Below are 22,464 nucleotides of genomic sequence, written 5' to 3' on the forward strand. Positions count from 1 at the left end.
TAGTCGAAAATTCATTTGTTCCGCACATGAAACCTTCGTACTTTCTAACACGACCTGACTCTGACCATAACTTGTGGTTGACTAAAGACGAATACGCCTTTTTATTCAACTGCGAATACCGCTTATTCTCAAAAAAATGAAAGTTTGCCGTTGCTCGGATGCTCGCTCTCTAGCCCTTCTCTGCGTCACAGCTTGTTGTCGAGCCTTGCGTTCTTCGTCCTCGGTTTCTTAGCACGTTGCGTGGGACCTTCGCTTAGCCAGTACTATAATTCCGCAACGCCCCGATGTGTGTCGTCTCCTGCCACGTATTTGGCGCTCTTGAATTCACAGCGCAACGGACAAACACGAGAGGGAGGACGTGCCACACGCAGGCGCTTGGCTCTCAACTGAAGTTTATTGCTGCGGCATCTGGCATATAAGTACAGCAGCAGATATCAAGGCAACAAAACCAGGAAGCAGAAAACATAACAAGTAAAAAAAAAACCAACGGTCTTTCATGACAACACCCTCCCCATATATGCTTACAGACTTTCGATGTAGGATAGGTAGTTTCCTTGGCTGTGAGAGAGAGAGAGAGAGAGAGAGAGAGAGAGAGAGAGAGAGAGAGAGAGAGAGAGAGAGAGAGAGAGAGAGAGAGAGAGAGAGAGAGAGAGAGAGAACGTTTATTTGAGCTTTCTAAAGTGGGAGTGGTTCCCTAGTCCGGGAATCCATCAAGTGAGCAGAGAGCCTTCGCTCTGGATGCCAGGAGCTGCTGGACGTCCAAACGGTCGCTGGTCACCAGGTTCTCCCACAGCTCAGGGGTGGGAAGAGGGGATCGGAGAGGTGGAAGTTTGGGATTGCACACACACTGTATTTTAATATGAGCTAGAGTTCCGGGTTGTGAACAAAATGGCGCTCCAGAAGGAAATCTTACACATTTTTTTTTATTTTTTATTTTTTAATAATCCTCAGCAATGCGTCTTGTGTTGTTGTTGCTTAATCATTATTCAGTATTGAAGTGCGAATTGGTTTGCACCCTCAATCTATGCAATTTATGCTGAGATGTCCGATGATGCCCTCTTCCACATTGTAACTCTGTTCCTTTAACCTGTAATTTACGCATCTTCCAGTCTGTCGTCTGTTTTCTTTGCCGCGTGACAAAGGGAATGTATAAACAACATTGGCTACCCATGGAACTAAACGTCGTTAGGGTTTCGTTGTACAAGCCGAAGCAAAAGATTACTAAATCATTTTGTTGCAGTGAAGGATACAAGTCTAATTCGCTTCACTTGAACTAACTTTTACGAACACTCAATTCGACTGCGTATTGGAAGGCGGACAAATGGCGGGATTTCTTAGACCAGGAGCCCCTGGCAGTGGCGCACAGTCCGGGCCCGGTTACGAATAGGATGAGGCCTGAGTACCTTGTTTTAGCTGCTTTCTAACGTTTGGCCGTTGCATGCATACGCCACGAGAGGGTGTGCATCAGATGATCGCCAAAGTAGTAACGCGATAAGGCCATCCAGAAGGGCTAATGCACGAAGCCATAGCGCATGCGCAGTGTTTTAGCTAACCCGCTTTACCCACAACGATCTTGTTTACACTTACGATTCGTTTATGATCCTTGCTGAAGGGGTCATGAAGCCAAAACACAAGGTTGGCTTATTAAAAAAATTGTTCGGTACCGACAGCATTAATGATTGTAGTTTTATCACGAACTTCAAAACATCCACTTTCCGGCGACTTCTCTATGACGTCACAGAATCTTGTTTGTACTCTTAAAGGAGCCATGAAGAGAAGTTTAATTTTAAAGAACTAGAATTCAGTATCGCACTCAGCTCCATTACAGCCACAAAAGATATTTTTTAACGAAAAAAAAGCAAGAAGTATTTAAAATCCTTCAAATTTTGCGCCACAGTGACGTGTTATGAACAAGAATGACGTCATAAGGGCCAACAATAAAACATAATTTTCAGTGCGTTATCTGCACGTTAGCATTCAGTGATGCGTTCAAATGGAACTAGAGGCCCCATTACAGGCGTCCAGTCATGTGTCGTCGCGACAGGTCAGCTAGGCGGCCGCCAATCGCACAAACAAAGTTCCGTGACGTCATAGAAAAGTTGCGGCAAATTGGCTAGGGGGTCGCGACTGCTTCACACATTTTCTTCAATATCTCCGTTATTTTTTCGAAGATTGCGATGATATTGGCATCATTGTTATCGGGACTAAGCAGTCTTTCTAATAAACCCAACTTGTATTTTGTCTTCATGGCTCCTTTAACGGCCACTAACCTGGGCCACCACCCCGAAACATAACTGGGCGATTGTAGTCAGGCCTGTACATCCGTTTGGTGGTATCAATTGAATGCTGCCGTGCAGTTAACACACTGATAACCATGTTTTTAGTTGTCTCCCGCCCCCATCATGCCCTTATAGCGTGAAATTCGAAGTTTTTAATATTTCTTTCAGTTTTTTCTTTGTTGTTAAAAAACAGCTTTCGGGGCTGAAATGGACCTCAGTGAGTTATGAATCGTATTTTTTTTTTTTCAAGTTGAACAGGGCTTTTGTTAAATTGGTCAACGTCAAGATAGTATTCTTCAGTAAAGTGATCCGTTTTACATTTATTATGGGGAGAGTACTGATAAAGCTGATAGGTTCCGCGTATCCACCAGGCTGCGACGATGTTTCTTTGCACATTGCAGATGGTGGCCATCTGCATTTATGTCTTGACACGGCCCCCGTCTTCATCAGACCGGCAGCATCTCCTTAAAGGAGCCACGTGACCTTCGCCTTTATTTGGGAACTTAGACCAACGTGTTTGTTCAAATTCATTCTTTGGATGTTCTTGTTCCTATTTTAGACCTTTGTCTTACCATTTTAGCTCCCATTGAATAAATGTGAGATGTGCGGGGTGCCGCATGTTTTTTTTTTTTCCTTTTTGTTTTGTTTTTCAATGGTGTGAACTGTTTTGTTTCCTTCTCGAAGTAAGAGCGTATGTACTCATGCATCAACCTTTTTCCTGGCTCTTTTTCACAACGGTGTTATTGGCACTTTAGCACCCCACTTTGCCCAGCACACTCAAGCCTTGATCCGGAGCTGTACACGCCATCGACTGTGCTGCGGCATTCATCGCCTTCAAATACGACCCACCTCTTTCGCCCTCTGTGCACATCCTCACATATACCTACGAAGCCCTCTCAGCTTTAAGGTCTTATTATAATCCGACCCATCCTGTTGTCTCAGAAATACTTCGTCATATTCAACTCCTGCACTGCAACAACACAAACATGCACACCGAGTGGGCACCTGGCCACGAACCCGGCCTCTTCACCGGGCAGCCCATGAGGTCGCACAAAAGAACTTAACACAAAAGAGCTTGACTGATACCTGGAGTAAGGCCATGGCGGTCCCCCTCGCCCTCGCTAGCGATGCGCATTAACCAGCACGAAATGGATCGACGCGCCCGCCAAAAAAAAAAATTGAAGCCGTTACACTCAATGTGAGAGCTTTCGGAAGGGCAAAGCAGCGATTCGCCACAATGGGCTGTGGTGCCGTAATTGCGTTGGACAAACCTCCGTTCCATTCATCAAGAGAGAAGCTTGACAGGGTGGCGAAGAGCGTGATGGGTGGTATCAGTGAGAGGGTAACGGCGCCACAGCCCATTGTGACGACTCGCTGCTCTGCATTTCCGACAGCCTTCACGTTGAGTGGAACGGCTTTAATTTTTTTTTCAGTGGAGCCGGATCTTGCACGATTGACAAAAAAAAAAAAAAAACACTGATAATTTGCACAGCGGTCACTTTCAGTCCCGTGTTTTATTGGAAGAGTGTCAGTACACCGCGGGCACTTGTTACAGAGGGAAAATTGCCCCACAAAACAGTCTCGCATACGTTTCAACTTCGGCGTTCCGCCTTTTGCAAAAAACGCGCTATCAACCCCTGACGTGCCAGTGAACTCCAGTCAAACCAACGCATTTCACAAGCAGTTTTACGGGGCCGTTCACATGTCGTGAGCAACACGACAGTTCCAAGCTCTGCTAGAGGTTCTATTTGTTCAATATTCTGCTTCTTCATTCTTTTGTGGGGCTCTGTGGACGCAGACTGACCTCTTAGGAGAGGGTAAGCGAAAATGGGGAAACAAACCTGGGATAGGTGTTACCTGCACTGAAAGCTTAGTAGTGCTCGTTTTCTGGGCACTCTGGAAAAGGGGCGAGCGACCCCCCTCCCTTAACCCCTAATAAATAACCCAACCACCGTATTCGTGTTTTTGCTTAGATAAGTGTCTGGTATTCTAACAGCGCCTACATTCTTCATACTTCGCCTGGTTTAGAGCCGCATTTTCGTGATATAGCATGACATATGCTGATTCTAGTGCTCGTGCTGACAGACAGCAAACCTTGTGTCTATCCTATTTACTATGTGTGCTAAGAAATGGTTAGCTCCACAGCATAGTTTTCTCGTTATTTGAAAATGAAAAGTACTGTGTGGCTAACCAAAATGCTCATAAACCGAAGTGAGTGAGTGGCACGGTGTTCGGGCATTATGGTAGAACAATGCCCTGACAGAGGGAGGGGCGGCGCATCTCCTTCGTGCTGCGGGCCAAATCAGTGAGGCCGACGCACGACTTCGGCTACCAGCCGGCGCCAGAGCTGGCGTCTCCTCCACGCCGCTGGCAAGGGCGGGCGGCCGGCGGCCGGGTTTCCAGCCCCGCCTTTGCGCCTGTGGCGGCGATCTTCCAGGCCCCTGTGCATGGCGAGCTCGACGAAGAGCACGCAGAGCGCGGCGCAGGCTCCGGCCAGCAGCAGCTGCATAACGGCGGCCACGTCTTGCAGTTTGAGCGGCGACGCCGTGCTCACTGAGGACTGCGCCGAGCCGCCGGCACCGCTGGACGTGCGTCGGCTGCGCTCCACCAGCAGGTTCTTCCAGTGGCTCGCCATGCCGGACTCGACCACCCAGCGGCTCCTGCAGCGCCATGCATGCGGGGAAGGCGTGTACGCGAATGCGTGTCCCTAAACTAACTTTTGCCCTCTACGGCGACATGCGCAGCCGACTGCTTCAACGCACGGGACAGCCAGCAGCGGGTGCTTATTTCGTTTACGTGCACGGCTACACACGCCCAGCCGTCTATCGCCTTAGGCCCCTTAGGGAACAAAGCAAGCGCCAAAGCCAGACCTTAATAGTAAGCATCACATATAAAGAGCCACCTGTGGCCCATAGCGAACAGTGCGCTCCAGGGATGCCTCCTCTCCCCCCACCCATTTCCTCTCTACACAATTTCCTCGCACCCGCCGCGGTGGCTGCAGTGGGCTGCTGAGCACGAGGTCGCGGGTTCGATTCCCGGCCGGGGTGGCCTCTTCTCTGATGGAGGCGAAAAGCAAAAACGCCCGTGTGTACGAGACTTCGGCGCACGTTAAAGATCCCCAGGTGGTCAAAATTAATCCGGAGCCCTCCACTACGGCGCGCCTCATCGCCTGCGTTGCGTCGGTGCGTTAAACCCAACAATCAATCAAATCAAACCATCTCCTCGCGGAAGTCGGAAATGCGAAGGAAGTGCCGTATGCACCGAGAACATGCGCGAGTTTGCGTTTGAAGTTTTCACCAAAACGAACGTTGAGCCTGACAGCGCATGCCGAGACGATGCGTCGCGCTCGGGAGCGATGGCAGACGCAACGGTCGTTTTGGTGCAAACGACTAGGGAGTTTGGTGATCATATATGTCGTAAATTCTGCTCGCTAGCTAGATGGCTGCAATGAGATAAGGTTGGTGGTTCGGTATTACATTTAGCCGAAATGCGCGCGCCCAGGCGTTGCCTGGAAGAATCCGAAGCAAGAGCTATGGAACACGTAGCAGCCAATGAAATTGCCTAACAGCGCAGTCCTTTTCGCGTGTTTCAGTAATGGAAGCCGGGTGGGCCTCGAAACAGGCTCACATTGCTACCCTGGATAAGGCGAATGCCCATAAAGCCCTCAGAGCAATTCAGCAAGCCATCCGGAGGCACCCATAAAAAAATGCATTCTGTAACACTTACATTGCCACTCATTCATCCAGCGGCTTTCCGACGCGAATGCCACTTATGCAAAGCCGACGGAAAATATGTATTGTACGGTTGCCCCGGATATTGTACGGATATACCCACTGCGGTCTGCAGTTGTCTGACCCCGGATATTGTACGGATATACCCACTGCGGTCTGCAGTTGTCTGACCCGGAGCAGTGAAAGGCCGCGACGCTCAGCCCCTTCCCATCCACGGAAGTTCGTGCCGGTAGAAAGCACTGGAGGACGCTGGAAGACATAATCTTGATAGAACCTCCCGCGAAAAATAACGCACTGTCCCTTCTGTCCATCTATCCTCATCCCATTGACCAGGGCGCTTTGGTGTAATGCACCATTCACCTGGTGTGCAGCGCCCGGACGACGTCCGGGTGGACGTTCCTGTTGAGCCACATGCACATGGACGGGTGCAGCACGGCCTCCTTGGCCAGGTAGAACTCCCCGCGAGGCAGCCCCTGGTAGAAGCGGCCCACCCAGTAGTGGAACAGCAGCGTATCCAGGAAGATCACCTTGCGGCCCTCCAGCACGTCGTCGAACATGGGCTTCACGAAGATCTCGCGCCCCGACAGCACAGCGCGACGCTGCAGGGCGCGCCGCCACACCACCTGGTAGTCGCGCCGGTTCGACACCTGCGGGCAAGACGGGTGGTATGGGCGACTCTCCTGCAGGTGGCTGCGGAGACACGCAAGAACCGAGGAAGATACCGTATCGTTAACTGCAACCGTCTTCTACAATCGGAGAGTATCTCTTTGCGGATCCCGTCACGCTTTTAAAGAGGAGCTGTATATGGCCAGACTTCCAACTCCCGAGGCGGCACCTTGGCGTATAGATCCCACAGGGAAGCTATACGATAACGCCACCCTCTATAAGGACGCGGAGAAAACCAGTAAGGGATGTAATTAAACGAGCAATGGTGCGTATCAAAAACTTCAGAGGAACTTCCTCGGCAGCCAATTTGGATTCAGGTGTGCGGTGTGCGACATACTGTGGTTTGAGAATGATTTTATGTGGCTTCGGAACGTTTGAGATTCCGCGAAGCGTAAACGTGCAACGAACCTTTCCTGCAAATGCTGACATGGCAACGTTCAAAGTGTGCGGGACATGCAAAGATACCTTGCGGCACGGTGCTGTGCCGCGGCTCTGTACGACAGACACGTATGCGTGTACCTCCCCCCCTCCCCCACTACAGTTGCTATCACAGCTCTGCTACTGGTCATCCACCTTCCTATAGGGCAGAATGGGCTTAACTCTTCTGTATATAAAAGCTCAGACCGCCCGTTAGGGGTTTGCCTTGTTACGATCGGCGTACGGTGTTACGAAGCTCGTCCTCAATATTATCGGATTCGGCCACCTAGGCCTTCCGTCGTCCGGTCCCCCCCTTAATCGACGGGTAGTTACCCGGCTTTGTGCACAATGACGCGGTGAGGACTGACGCTGCTGCTGGACACAAGCCGCTTTCGGCGAATTCACGGTCACCCAAGCGTCCGCCGGTGAGGGCAGCCACAATGACCGAGAGCGTCGAACGGAGGTGGAAACAAAGGCATCGCGCGGCGCCACCCATTTGGCGGCAGGCTAGGTGTTCCTGTATTATTCGGCGGCGATACGCGCATCATGGGAACCCTTTGCGGCGTGTCCGAAACGCAGCTGTTCAACGAGCGCCCGACGCCGGATTACCGACGTGGCCCAGGCGTCCTCCTGTCGCTTCATTCTCGCGTGGTCCTAAGGGCTTCGACCCTAGGAAGATTGCACCACCGAAGTCCACCTGACGCTGACCTGTGCGAGAGGAAAAGTGCCCTCTCTCTGTGAGTGTGTGGGCGTCAATTTCAGTGCCACAGATATTCGTGATAGGTGCGTTCCTGAAAACAGCGGGAGAAAGGCTGAAAGGGAACGGACCCAACTTGGTTAATTAATCTCGTGCGCAGAGGAGCGCAGAATCCCGTTCACTCAGACAAACGCCATGTAAATTTCTGTACATAAAGTTGCTTTCTTCGCCCTACTCGGCCCCAATGTTTGCCCCAACCAAGGACCAACGGATGCCCACCGGTCACGCTACCAGACTCCGCAACAGCCTATAGCTTGCCTTACTAAAGCGTTGTCCAACAGCATGGGCAGAAATTTGTGCTATGCTCTAACAAAAAAGCATACGCACGCGGCATGGATTATTATACCACTAAAGTGAGCTTAGCAAATTAGGTTTTAGAAAGGCTGAAAGAAAAAAGAAAACCCGGGGCACGCAGATGGTGCTATAGCTTGTTTATTCCGTGCGCCATCGCGGCTCTTAGGCCATGAGCTGTCGTCACAAAAAGACGCGTTGAAAGACGACATTTAACGCAATCAAATGCATGCAAAAAATCTCTTAAAAACTAACGGATCGCATACGAACGTAATGCGATTAGTCACCCGCCTCCTCCAACATAAACGCTCATCATGCAGTTATAATGAATTACCCTTACATGTATCATAAATTTCCCATATAAATTTCTACCAGTGCTGCAATAGTTTCCATCGGTTGGTAAGTCTGCTTTGGCAGCTTCCTCGCCGTGTAGCTTGACCCTGTTATAGACGATCCTTTCAGAGAAGCCTCTTAATTGGTACCGATGATTGTGACGACAGCGGCGCAAACGTGAAGTGCGGAAATGATGAACGTCCGACATCTTCCGCATTTACGGCCGACGCTGAGAGATAATGAGCGCGTGGCGTCACCGTACAGACACAGCTGTGTGAGCCTTTGCCATTCCTGCCGCCTTTTGGGCATTTTACAATCGATTAAACAGAATATCGTCCAAACTACTGCATCCAGTACGGTGGTGATGCGACAACCGGCCGCAACTCGGAGTAACAATTAAAGGAGCCATGAAGACAAAATACAAAAAGGTTTATTAGGAAGACTGCTTAGTCCCGATAACAATGATACCAATATCATCGCAATCTTGGAACAAATAACGGAGATATTAAAGAAAACGTGTGAAGCAGTCGCGACCCCCGAGCCAATTTCCCGCAACTTTTCTATGACGTCACGGAACCTTGTTTGTGCGATTGGCGGCCGCCTAACTGCCCCGTCGCGACGACACACGACTGGACGTCTGTAATGGGGCCTCTAGTTTCATTTGACCGCATCACTTGAACGCTAACGTGCAGTTAACGCACTGAAAATTATGTGTTATTGTTGACCCGTATGACGTCATTCTTGCTCATAACACGTCACTGTGGCGCAAAATTTGAAAGTTTTTAAATACATCTTGGCTTGTTTTCGTTAAAAAAAAACATCTTTTGTGGCTGTAATGGAGCTGAGTGAGATACTGAATCCTAGTTCTTTCAAATTAAACGAAGTTGTATTTTCTCTTCATGGCTCCTTTAAGCTACACGTACGGGCGACGTTTATAGATACTCTTCTATATGCTAAGTATCTAAAAACGATGTGTACGCGTGCACGTTGGACGTGATTCGAACACACGCACCCTAAATATCTCGTCGAAGGTGCTTCCCCGGATGACGACCGGCGTGACGTGTCGGCTGTCGGCGATGTCCCGCAGGGTGTCGAGCCGCGGCAGCTCCTCCTGCACGGTCATGCTGGCCTTCATGTTCCCCGTGAACGTGTTGATCAGCACGATCACCATCATCCACCAGAAGGCCAGCACCGTGCGCATGTGCGGGTCCGAGAACGAGCGCGGAGACGCTGCACGAATTTTATATTTTTTTAGCTATATACGCTTTGCAGCATATTACAATGCTGGATAAAAGAGTTAGGGGAGGAAATGTGTGCATTTCACTCTAATTAACACGACCTCGGTTAGTTACAATTTATCTCTTAGTTCGACTAAATTTAGTGGTCCAATTTTTGGTGTAAAACTGTATTTCGACTTTAATAGGTTAAATTTCTCGCTAAATTCGAAGTTTTAGGTGTCTCGCCAGAAATAGATTTGGCACAGTTGGCTATATCGTGATATATCCGTCGAGGTGTCCTATCGACTTTGGCCCCCTTCAGATGCATTTTATTCGTACAAGACACTATAGTGACTGCAAGCGCAAGCGAAGCACAAAAATATATATCGGCTCCCCGTTCCATTTCTTGGCTGTTTAATTGGGGCTCAAGCAACTTGTTTCATGGCCTGATGAGCCTACAGACTAATCAAAAACACTAGAATATTTTTACGGCCGCTTATATCAACGCGGATGGGTATTACCTCAGTGTTTCCACTGACGATGTTGGTCGATTTCCCTCATTGAGTTCTCAGGCCATATTCAGGACCTTTTATGACATACATGGCTGTACGCCTGAAAACAATTCGGTTTCTGCTTACACACGACAGCGCATCAGTAACCAGTCACTGCGACCAAGGCTTCGCGCAAAGTTATCCAACACCGAGATCCAGCGTATGATTTGACCCGAGAGTTTGTGGTCTGCTCTGTGACCTCAGGCAAGCCTGAAGTTTTGTACAGCGTGAAGTCACGACCCAGAACCCGGCGCTCAGGGGACAGCCCGCAAGGACGTTTGCGGGGACCACGGAGGAGTTCGCAAAAGCGCGAAAGAGACTCCGCCCGCTCTCCGCTAATGTGGCACAGGCATTGCGTTAAGCATGGACGTGACTCGGAAGGACAATGGGAAGACCAATGTTAACACCGGAACCAGCTGCAGCCTGTGTCGGTGTAGATGGGGCCACCCCAAACACCCAGCTGGGCTTGCGTGCGGGGGTGTAGTCTGGCGCCTCGGTGTGTAATCGGGCCTGATAGTGTGCACGGCAACGACAGAAGTGGAGCTAGCTCTGGGACAGTGTGAACGTCGATTGGCGCAAAATTACTTCAGGGCGGCCTGCTACGCACGTGATAATGGACCATGGTTTCTGACAGACCAAGATACTGAGTAGTTGGGTATAGCTTCAAAGAGCTTTGAATGCAGCACCTAGCACAGTTGCACGCTTGGAAATCAAATAACGAAGCACGTGATCGCACCAATCATTGTGTTTCTTTTCGCATACCCTTCGCATACATAGACCATGTAACATGCAGTTCGCAATTCAACCTGGAAGAACTTGGCGCGCTTAAAATACGCTGCCCAAAGTCGGGATATGACGCCGGTGATACACATCTACCCATGCTGATAGAGTAAACCCTGTTTTCGAAATGTCTCGAAACTGAATACCTTCCAGGAGCAGGTTCCCGATGAGCTCGAAGACGTAGACGTAGAACGACTCCCTGAAGTTCTTGAGCTTTTTCCATCGGTCGTAGAGGGAGAACAGCACGCTCAGGAACAGAATGATCACCGCAATGACGATCCATATCTGCAGTACAACAACGTCTGTGATCAGCTACTGCGAACATCGGGCCAGAGAACAACGAAACAGGCTGCGCAAACATCACCTAAAGTATGGGCGTCCTTTGCCCCTTTCATAGCAAATTCTATAGGCGTATTTATGTATACGTTTCTTTTAGTAATAAATGAACTTCGCTTGTGGATCGTGGCGGCTAATGTATTCCCGTCTCGCCTTGTCGTTCTCGCTAAGCTCGCAATACTGGCGCCCATGCTGTGCAGTGCCACTGTGTGCTCAATCGGTTCTTGAGGGAGAAAACCTTGCAGAAAAATTAAGCCCCATGAAAGCATGGGGGAAAGTTCTGCTTGGAGCATAGTCGTAGATGGGACTAGCGCGAACTTTAACGAAGACAACGGAAGATGAACACAACGACAGCCGCTCGTCTAACAACCTAAGTTTAATATAAACAGCCAACACAAAACAAAAATGTCTGCGGCTTAGCTGAGCTAACATTGGATATGGAAAGCAAAACCTTGGCTTAGTCTGGTTGAGTCTTGGTTTCTCTTGGTTAACCTTTGATGTAGCTGTTTTGCCGACCACGGCTCAAAGCTGTTCAGTCCCTTGCAACGCTCACAGAAGGAGGCCCGGCCAACGCGGCGTTCATTCTCGGCGAACGCCAGTTCCTCCTCGCCCCGTGCGAGACGAGTCACGTAGCCCGAGACGACCCAGCGGCGCATGCGTGGGAGGCTGCGGGGGTGGTCGGCTGCCGATCAGCTGATCGGCCGCAACCGCGGCCACGGCCGCCGCTCATGCTGAGCAGAACGACTGAAAACGGGGCCCCGTGTGCAGTGCCGAAAGCGGGCCCGGCGAGTCACGTGATCCGCTTCAAAGGTGTGTCGCCGGGGGTGTGTCTCCGGTGAAAAGGGGAACTTGCGCATTCGCGGCGACACCACTGGGCGAAAGTAGCAAAGCTTTGCTTAAATAAAAAGCAATGAGCAGAAAGAGGAGAGAAGTGTGTTAGCTGAGCAAGTGTCTGTCCCCATCTCAAAGCGATTGCATATCTGCGTGGACGTTGATTGGTGTTTATCTAGTCGCCTCTTCACCTTGGTATTTGTAAACTTATTTAGCTCATGGGCAGTGCTTTTTTTATTTTTTGTGTTTAGTGTTAATATTCACCCTTCTTGATATTAAACTTCAGTTGTTAGAGCAGCGGCCGTCCTTGTGTTCATCTTCCTTTGAGTTCGCGCTGGTTCCATCTATATGTCTCTCCAGCTAGACCAGCTTCCAACGCTTTCGGAGTATAGCACCAGCAATGGTGCAAGTCGAATATTAAAGACAATCGCCTACGCGACAATGCAGCAGTCGGTGTTAACAATCACAAGCCAACTTGCAGTGAGGCTGTTACTGCGACTATACACTCTTCCGACCTCCAGCAAACGGCCCCACTATATCTCCAAGCGCTACCGACAAAGGCAGAATTCTTGCAAGAAATACTCCCGAGACTTAAACTTTGCCTACACATCCCTCCTCCCATTACCTTCAAACATAAGCTCAGTGTTACAATTAATTATTGCGGGACCGCCGGGAAAGCACGCACATAACCTGTTTGAATCTTTGCAGTAGCATTTTTTTAAACTTGTAATTAACCCACGCAACACAAACTTTGACCGCATATCAGCCATATGCATTCCTTGTAAATGTCAACTCTCTGTCGCAATCAGTTCTTGCAAGACAAAAGCAAACATTCTACGCTCTGAGATTGCCTTAATAGGACAAAGACGTAAATATAGTCATCTCCCCTAAAGGTTAATCAACTTGCACATCTCAAACCTTGTAGGCTCGTTACTCTTTACAATCTTTCAATTTCCAATAAATTGGAACACGGTACGCAGGTTAGTTCAGCATAGGACACCGCAAAAAAAACGCGTATTGTTTTTTTAGCAGCTCGATCAGAATTCTTTTCGAAGCCTGTAACTAACACACACTTTTTTTCTGCGAATTTCAACGCTCTGCCACATTCAGTTCCATTTTAAGTAGGAAAAGGGGGGAATTGTCAAATGTTCTGCACGCTTTACACCAACCATCTAAATATGGAAACACCGCGCATTTAGTAATTTTCCCCAAGTGGCCTAGTTAACCTACAGTCTAAAACTTTCACTGAACATTGCCCTTGACGTCCCCAATATTTTCTGGTAAATTCGAACTGGGTACTTCATTTTGTCCTCCCAGGGAACCGGAAACCGTGCGTCTTAAAAGCTCCGCTGTAATCTGCGTGTCACACTTATTTGAATCTTTGACTGGGTGAGAAATGTTCGGCATGCATATGCGTTGTACTTTTTTGTCTTTATCAGTTTGCTGCCTGTCGCCTATAAGAATGCGGAGGACGGTTTTGCATGATCGGCGAGCTCGTCGCGAAGAGTGTCAAGCGTAGACCCGTCCAAGCGAATACGACGACTGTAGGCTGCAGCTGACCAGGATGCCGAAGTCGCCAATGTGTCCGGCTACGTTGGAGACGTGGCTGACGAGCCTTCCGGCCACGTGGCAGGCGACCGTGTCGAAGTAGTTTGGCAGCGCGTGGCCCACCGTGAAGCGCTCCTCGGTCGGCGTGGCCGGCCCGATGGCCAGATCAGCCTCCTGCAAGCAGACGGGGCAGAGGAAACGGCGAACAATTCCAGCGCGTCCAAACAACCGATAGGGAACAACCACGACTAAGGTTGTCATAAGTTATAGTAATACCGTTGCCCTGTTCCGTGTTGAATCCAATTACCATATTTACTAGATTCTAAGCACCCCTTTTTTCTTTTTTTCTACGATCGCGATGCCCAAAAGTGAGGGGGGTGTTAGGCTCAAAAAACCTAATTTACTCCCCCCCCCCCCCGCGCCTCTTTTTTAGCGGCCGTATCTCAACGAGACGGGCGCAAGGAATACTAATGCTTTATTTTGAAAACATTCAAAAGATAAATAGGTACAGACAGTGAATCAAACACTTACGCCTGATCCTCAGCCACCCTCACTGCCATTCGCTTCTGTTGTGCCGATTCGGCCGCTGCTCTCAGTTCCCTCAGCAGGTCGTCTTCTGTTCCGTTTAAGTTATTTGTAATTGAAAACTTGATAAATGACTTGGCCCAAACGTCAACTCGGGCCCCGCTTCCACGTGTCTAAAATCCACCTTGCAATGGTTGCTTAGAAAAGGGGGACCTATAGATTCGCATGCAAACGTTTTTCCCGTTTTTTTTTTTTTTTTTCGAAAGTAGGGGAGGGTGCTTAGAATCGGAGGTTGCTTAGAATCGCGAAAATACGAAATATAGGTTATATTTCGCAACCATGTTTCAGGAATATCTGGGGAGAAAAAGCTGTTAAAATATACACAGAGCAGCAAGTCAAGCATGACGAGAGGACGTACAAAACAATTGTAGGTAGTTTTTTTCTTTTCCTGATGGTGTGCATGGTTAGGGGAATGTAAAGAAGATGAAAGACGGAGCGCAAATCCACAGTACAATTTTTCTACATATTCCCTAGAGCTCATGCCCCATTGGAGCTATATACAGGAACCTTAAGCCTCTGACACATCATCTATGCATGCGCTGATCCTTCCCACGTTTCAGATTATACAACCTGCCAGTAGATCGGATTCCTGCTCGTGAGTGGAGCGACGGTGTACATTTGTTTATTCGCGCCTCTCAACAGCACCATGAGAAATGACAGCGCTGCGCAGCCGAGCAAGATGCAATCCCGCGGGCATAACCTTTCGCGTCTCACAAGGTCCATTCCGCTTGCGGCGATAGTTTGGCCGTCTGGCTCGTTGTTACCGATAAGAGCTTCGCAAACATTCCCCCATCATCTTGCCTTTCTGATCTACGTGCAAAGAAGACTGGAGTGCTAAACAAATAACGAGGCTATATTTGTGCCTTCAGCGCATGAAAAGAGACACGTAAAAGACAAGGATAAGCGCTGTGTGTGGTTCCTCATTCTTGCGACCGAGTTTTTAGTCTACCGGTTGTAGTAGTGGTAGCAGTAGCAAAAACGTTTTATTGAGCTGGTGAAGTTGGAGTGCTTTCCTACTCCAGTAAACCATGATGAGCGGGCAGCCTTCGCTCTGGAGGCCAAAAGTGCCTTCTAACGGTTGCGTCCAGTCGGTACCTGTCTTACGGTTTTCTCGCAGTAGGGTGTGAATTCGACCTTGAAAGTGAATAATGTGGAAGAATAGGCAATTCGACTTTCAAACTGAGAGTGGGTGAGAAGGAGAGAAGGGGGCCAGGAGTTGTTCCTTGGCTTCTTGTTCTGCGCTCATTATTATCTGTAAGCAAACACGGTGCGTCTGTATTTTACCCCTGCCTCAAATGGCTGAAATTCGCTAGCATTGCATGTGGTCAATAGTTCTGTGCACTCACTAACGCTGTGCACTCACTCACTATAATTTTAACCCGAAAGTGTTTTATTCCCGGATACACAAAGATTTCACCGACGTCATATCCGTCACGGAAATGACGCCAGTACAACGAAGCAAGCGGCCTGTAGAGGGTGCACCCCTGCACACAGGGTCATCTTGCGGGGAAGCAACCTTTTAGTACTAAAGAGTACGTTATTCTTAGGGTTGTTTGTTTTCGGGTTTTATATTTTAACACGAAAGTGTTTTATGCCGGGATGCACCAAGATTTCTCTGACGTCATATCCGTCACGGAAATGAAGCCAGTACACCTTTGCCGAAGCGACCCGCCAGCATGACGTTGCTCGCCAAGCCCACTCACAAGACAGTCGCCGTCCCGCAAATGATGCTCAGCTGCAGATTTCGCTGCACATTTCACTTTCGTGTTTTACCGATTCCTATGGCAGAGAAATCAACCAAGGTTTTTTTTTTTTTCTATCTGTGCCCCATCTTGACTGGACGGAGCATAAACCTCACCGGAGGTGTGAGATATTCAATCGAACAGAGTGAGCGTTTAAATTACTGACTACTGACATACATTTAAACGCTCTCGCAGGCGTTCAAGAGGGCATGCATGCTGGAGTGGAGAGTAAGTAGAGATTGCAAGGCCTCACGTTTCGGTAGACCATGCCCAGTTGTCCGGCCCAGACACCCTGGGCGTTGCGACCGGCCCAGACCGTGTCCGGAGGAAGTCGAGGTACGATCCTGCAATTCATGCATGCATGCGTGCATGTTAAAAGCGATGCTGCATAGTCTACAGAAAGCCAATTCTTGGCGATAGAAAAAAATGCGAACGCCCCTGTGAACAACCCGATATGGCGCGCTATATATGTATAAGTCCTATAAGCAGAAAAAAAAATTTAAGGCTATTCCGCCCTGCGGTGGCGCATGAACAATGGAGATAACATCACACGTAGGGAATACAAGTATCCGTTCGTCGTACAGAGCCGCAGGGCTGCACCATGGAGTAAAGAATCCTTCTTCGTCCCTCACACGATTGCCTTCAAATTTTCAATGCCATAATTTGTCCTGAAAAATCTAAGTAAAAAAATTTAGAGATGAACTTCAGCTACTCGTCACGCCGATGCCGGACTCCGATGTCAGGACGTTGTACGGTCACTGGTCACCTTCCAGTTACAAGTATTGGCTTTGGCTTACGACCAATGTAGTATAGTAGGGGCGGGGATAGGGGGGGGGGGGGGTGATCCCTCTTCCACCCTAAATTTTCCGGTAAGGGGGGGGGGGGGGGGTGGAGTCAATGACAATGCCTACCATTAAGTTAACGACTACGACAACATAATGATCGTTCATTTTACAATGCCCCTGAAAAAAATCAGCAAAAATGTGTTACTGTGGCCTTTCCGGGCACCTTGAAAAATCCCGGGCCATCTCCACTAACGTGAAACCTGTGCAGGGGCGAAGCATGCAGCGTATAAGTGTATTCTTGCCGCTCCGGCGTTTTTGCCCACAGAGATGAAACCGTTGGCGGACAGAGGTATACAGCTTTGCTGTTGAAGTCTCGTGTCTTTGAAGCACGAACCGTTTTAGCGTGAGGCGTTGGAAAACGAGTGTCCCGGTGTGTTCCTTTAGTATGCGTTACGTTCCAGCGCGAGGCGTAAACGATTGTCCTGGTGTTTTAGTACCGTCACTGCATCGACGACGACATGAGACGACGACATGAGACGACTAAATAAGGCGCCGACAGCCCGAGCTCCTAAAGGGCTTCTCCCCCTAAAAAGAAAAATTCGCAATACAATCGCAAGGTTCTCAGTATGTACGCCCACTGCATCCCGAAGTTTTGGGCGTCCTTTGTTCCAATTAACTTATTGTTTTTTTTTTTACCATTTCATCCCTATTCTTGTTTGCAGCGTCCGTTTACTGGCTTTGTCCCTGGCTCCTGAAGGCTCGGATAAACCTGGCTCTGATGCTAACGCCCTGGGCTCGATCCCCAGCAATTATAACAACTTTCTGTTCGCTCCCGTGATTTTTTATTCTAGAACGTACTCATCGCACTTCACGCTAATCCCAACCCCCCAGTTATGAGCAGTGGGTGGACCGCAATTGAACAGTTCCGACTTTAAAAGGGACCTTGCCAAACTTTCTAATTTTAAAGAAAATCTTAAATGCTTGCAGAACGTAGTCAACCAACACATCCAGTACTTGAAATAGGGGATCCCAAAGTACATCAGCCAAAAATTACCGCTCCAAGCCCATCAGATAACTTAGAAATTTGGTCAAGGATTTTTTTTTTCTCTCTTTCCGGGTCTTACCGTTCTTCGAGCGCAAGAGCTATAACATTACAGAGATGTAGAGGCTATTGGCCGACTTGCTTACAGCTGCAGCAATCAACGCATTCGATAGCCACTTAAAAAAAAAAACACAAAATCAATGCAGAAACGAAAGACGAGTGAATCACGCTGTGCCGCTCAGTGCTGGTGATAACTATAGCTCTCACAATGCTTCCAGAAGTGAATGAAGGAGTGATAGCGTTTATCGGAAGTGTTGCAGAGTCCCTTTAAGCGCTTGCCGACCCCCTTTCACCAGCCAGACCTTGTGAACAGGGCCCAGACAGCCGTTGACATAGTGTTTTACCCCAAAAGAAATGCATTTTACCACCACCACACGGCTAGGAAGACCCCCAAAAAGCAGGTGTCCTTACGATGAGGTTCCATTGGCCATTTTCATTAATAAATCAATAAATCGATCAGAACAACCTCTTACATCAAGTCTACGCATTATTTTTGTAAAAAATGGTGGTTTGATCTCCTTCAGGCAGGTTAGGGTGCGGGGCAGCCACGGCAGAAGTGCGGGGCTAGTACAATAATGTAACGGAATGTCACCACCACGTATACGTATTTTCACGTGTGCACTGTGGCACTGATAAACTGAGTAAGTGAGATTAAAATGCACACGCCTTCGGGGACACTCAACAAATCTGTGCAAACCTGAATCCCATGGACTGCTGCAGAAGCGAGAGCATGTAGCCGCCCAGGCCGTCGAAGATGACCGAGCCATTCACCGTCCTCGCCCTCGCGAAAGGATACATCTGCGAAGGGAGAAGGCGGCGGGAACCGATGGGCCGAAATGGGAAAAAAAGAGAGGGAGACAGAGAGATTAAATCTTCATTTGTCGAGCAAAGAGGACGATGTTATTATGGGCCTCGCACCGCGGAAGCCATCCGCGACGCCTTGGCTTCGACTGCATGGTTATCTGTCAAGTCCCAAGGTTGGGCTCGGTATCGCGGTTGAAGTCGTCTCTTCTTGAGCAAAAATTAGGTTCCTGAGGTAACGGCGTATTGTGGGATCGTCATTAGCTTGGGACCGAGCCCGTAAAGACAACTCATACATGCACTCTTGTCAGCGTATACACTATTCCCGAGAGTAGCCTTTCCCCTGTGATCGACACGCATGGTAAATGCGTGTCGATCCTCTGCTCCTGCTTCTCTCAGGCCTCAGACTCAACGTACGCCGGCTCTCGAAAGGTGTTCTTGTACGTGTCTACTTTTTTGAACCGTGTGAAAAGCTGTTTGACCGTTGGCGCTCCGGGTTATAAATACGGGGCGACGTCAAAACAGCACGTTCACTCCGAGCGCAGATTATTCAAGCCGCATTATCGGATACTGCTGTTGCTCTGTTCGACTCATGCTGTAAGCTCGCCCGGAAGGGTGCTGTTCCTGTATCAACGCTGTTCATCTCTCGGCATGCAGTGAAACAGTTGAGTTTTGCCCTCGGATCTTTGTCATCGCCAAGGCACCGCTCGCCGCTGGTCCACCACGCTACCACTACATGACGGAGGTGACGGATCCCGGTTCAGGGATGCCTTCGCCAATGTAACACCGCTTTGTAAGGACGAATAAATAATTCTCTTTCCGTTATTTTGTTCACTATGTCGATTGTATCACGCATGAAGGCGTCAATGCGGTTCGAGCCCCCCGCAGAATGTACCGTTGTTATTCCCTACCCAAACGAACAATAACTTTAATTAGTATAATACGTAGGATGTTCGAAGTGAGCGAAGAGCCGCCACCTAAAATATTTCGTGTCTGTTTCAAAATTCTGCTTGAAAGGCTATAGCATAGACCCCTCTGAAAAAACAACCTATACATTTCAGACGCCGGTAAAGAAGGCGCTGTTGTTTCTACAACCACAAAATCATCATCATCACCTTGAAGACACTTCCGAACCCTCTGTGAACAGCGGCACTAGGGAGCGACCGTCCCCAGTGGGTGCCAGCGAAGTACCCAATAATTTGGGATGTTCGGGATACTAGGATACTTTCGGGGCCCAGGCGAGGTTCCTGTATACGCAAAAGTACCTTTGGGTTTATATGTAATGAAGAGGCCAGCCACCCAGGACTAGAAAATATCTATGCCTACTCTTTTGCGAGCGAACGCCATTGATTTGATTGATTGGTTATGAGGTTTAACGCGCCGACGCTACACAGGCGATGAGGCACACCGTAGCGGAGGGCTCCTAATTAATTTTGACCACCTGGGAGTCTTTAACGTGCGCCGAAATCTCCGACACACAGGCGTTTTCGCTTATCGTCTCCAGCAGAAAAGCGGACGCCGCGAACGCCCTTGCGACGCCTTTTTCTGGGGATAGACGAAATCCTTTGGGTGCTATGTACGCAGGATATTTTGCATCCGCTATGTCTAGCTTCAGCTGGGATGCGACATGATTTTGGGGGAGTCTCAAAGCAAGATATTTTCCGCTGGAGGGTTATCCTGACGCCAGCGGGGAGAATTCGCTGACGTGAATGAGCGTGAAACTAGGTAGTAATAGGCTTAAGAAAGCTGTGATGATGATGGTTAAATGTTAATGGCGCAAGGCCAACTGGGGCAAAGAGCGCCTTAAGAAAGCTTTTTGGGGTTATGTTTTAATTACACCATGGTATTCGGCCTTTTGTTGAGCATAAAGAAGAAACCTGGCGTGGGGCGAAGCTCGCAGTGTATAATTGTATTCTTGGCGCCTTGGCGCTTTGGCCCACGGAGATGAAACCGTTGGGGTTAGAGGTATACAGCTTTGCTGTAAAAGTATCTTGTCTTTGAAGCACGAAGCTCTCTAGCGCGAGGCGTAAACGCGTTTTCCGGTGTTTTAGTACCGTGACTACATGAGACGACGATTACGACGACGATAATAGCCCCAGCCCCTAAGGGTCTTCACCCCTAAAAAGTTCTCCCTATTAAAGACAGTTCGAAATCTATGCACATAACCTTCTGCCCAAGGTAAGTCTATAGCAGTATCAAATTCTGGCTTTATGTCTAGGAACACTGCAGTGAAGCACACATGCACGTATCCTAAACCTCGGATACTTATGCCCAATGAGCAAAAAAAAAAATGAACGTAGTGTCAGGGTAAGTACAGCGTATATTAAGCTACGCACTCTAAGTATCCATACGGCGTCTTCACCACAATTCTCCAGAATGACCAATCGAAATGGCCTCGCGTACAATTTTGACTAATGACTCGGCCGAGCATTCAATTTGAATGAAATGCAAAACGCCATTTATGCCTTGGGCGTTGTCCCTGCGCACATACACGTTTTTTTTTTAGTCAAATCATATGTTAACCGGGCTTCGTCATTCGCCGAATTCGCACACTTAGTCACTTCAATCGGTCATTCTAGAGCGCTGTGGTGAAGACGACGTGCGGGGACTTCTTGGAGTATTTTGAAAAATAATGATAAAAGAATTGGGAAATGAAGCAAAGTCGAGTGGCATGGCAATCTAGTACTTACTGTAAGTCCTGTCACTCTGAGCGAAACGTTCGCGAAGCGAGACATGATGCTTGAAGACACGCTCCGTCAGAACTCTGACGAGAGCTCCGACGCACAAGTCCGCGGATGTGCACAGTTTTCCCCCAGGCTGTTATGATTTCTGTTTATCTACATCGTACGTTTTTTTGTTATTTTGGGTATAAGAAAAATGAAAACAAAGAACAGAATTCTTAATAGGCTTTCAGTGAGCCCGTCCCCAAATGGTCCCGTTATCTTTCCTGCAATGGCGTTCGCAAATGAGCAGTGAATAGCCGTAAAGCCAGGAACTGATCATTAGCGCGTCGAAAAATGCTTTTAAAGACGCTGATAGCGTGCTTATCAGCCGGCTCTTCGGAAGAGCGGCTCCCCAGTGCACTGCCATTTCGTTCTTTTTAAAATCTTACCTGTGTCTTTTCCAATGAGTGTGATAACCCGTCCCTCAGCGATAACCAGCTGGCGCGTGGGGGCACGCTCCCGAACAGGTTTAGCGACTCCGATGCTAGGCTACGGTGTGTAATGTACTTACTCCATTATCTTCACCTGGGCCTCGTGGACAGTGGAAATAGAACCGTATGGCAGTAGCACGAGCATGTCCTTGGCGATAGAAAACAGTTAGGCTACAATCAGTTGCGCGAAACTAGGAACGTACTACGCCCCATGGCACAGGGGGGGGGGGGGGGGGGGGGAGGTTGCTTTGGAGAGTCAGGAAAATCAGTTATACAACCATTAAGGGCGCGTGTGTACTGGTTTTGTTATGCACTCTCCCAAAGGGGAACAATCGGATACCCTCGAAAAAATTAAAATAGAATCAAGGTTAATACCTATCTCCAAGGAATAGCAAGAACGCTGAATGTGAACAATCACGCGCGATTTTTGTCGAAATTTTCTTGGCCACGCCAGAAGTTTCTGCACCAGAATTCAAAGTAAAAGCCCAACTATCATGCGTGATCAAATTATTTTTACGATAAAAAAAATAAAGGTGATTTCACGGCCTTTCTGTCATA

At 48.7% G+C, this 22,464-nt stretch overlaps 2 protein-coding genes across 3 annotated transcripts in view; one reads left to right on the forward strand and one right to left on the reverse strand.

The window, feature by feature from the left end:
• Positions 1-2,911, forward strand: part of LOC144175098 (MFS-type transporter SLC18B1-like) — a 61,213-nt gene extending 58,302 nt beyond the window's left edge. For both annotated transcript variants that reach the window (XM_077704165.1, XM_077704166.1), the window contains exon 14: positions 2,681-2,911. In XM_077704165.1, coding sequence (XP_077560291.1) covers positions 2,681-2,761 — 81 coding nt within the window. In that variant the 3' untranslated portion in view covers positions 2,762-2,911. The remainder of the gene's footprint in view (positions 1-2,680) is intronic.
• An 881-nt stretch (positions 2,912-3,792) lies between these two features.
• LOC144173431 (glutamate receptor 2-like) lies at positions 3,793-18,743 on the reverse strand. Its single transcript, XM_077701860.1, has 7 exons — positions 18,649-18,743; positions 16,318-16,408; positions 13,750-13,911; positions 11,169-11,307; positions 9,487-9,704; positions 6,371-6,657; positions 3,793-4,939 (listed from the first exon to the last, which is right to left on the reverse strand). Exons 1-7 carry the CDS (start codon positions 18,681-18,683, stop codon positions 4,582-4,584), a joined length of 1,290 nt encoding a protein of 429 aa, XP_077557986.1. The 5' UTR covers positions 18,684-18,743; the 3' UTR covers positions 3,793-4,581.
• Between the last annotated feature and the right edge of the window lie 3,721 nt (positions 18,744-22,464).

This window comes from Haemaphysalis longicornis, unplaced genomic scaffold (genome assembly GCF_048455015.1).
Source record: "Haemaphysalis longicornis isolate Haplotype H1 unplaced genomic scaffold, Haemaphysalis longicornis Haplotype H1 scaffold_3, whole genome shotgun sequence".
Lineage (NCBI taxonomy): Eukaryota > Metazoa > Arthropoda > Arachnida > Ixodida > Ixodidae > Haemaphysalis > Haemaphysalis longicornis.

Bases quoted from the DNA above. Each gene is read 5' to 3' on its own strand.
- LOC144173431 (XM_077701860.1), bottom strand. From the start codon at position 18,683: ATGCTCTCGCTTCTGCAGCAGTCCATGGGATTCAG. The intron at 6,658-9,486 runs GTGCGTGTGTTC...TCTTGCCCGCAG, and splicing joins CCTTCGACGAGATATTTAGG to GTGTCGAACCGGCGCGACTA. The intron at 4,940-6,370 runs GTGAATGGTGCA...ATGGCGCTGCAG, and splicing joins GTCCGGGCGCTGCACACCAG to GAGCCGCTGGGTGGTCGAGT.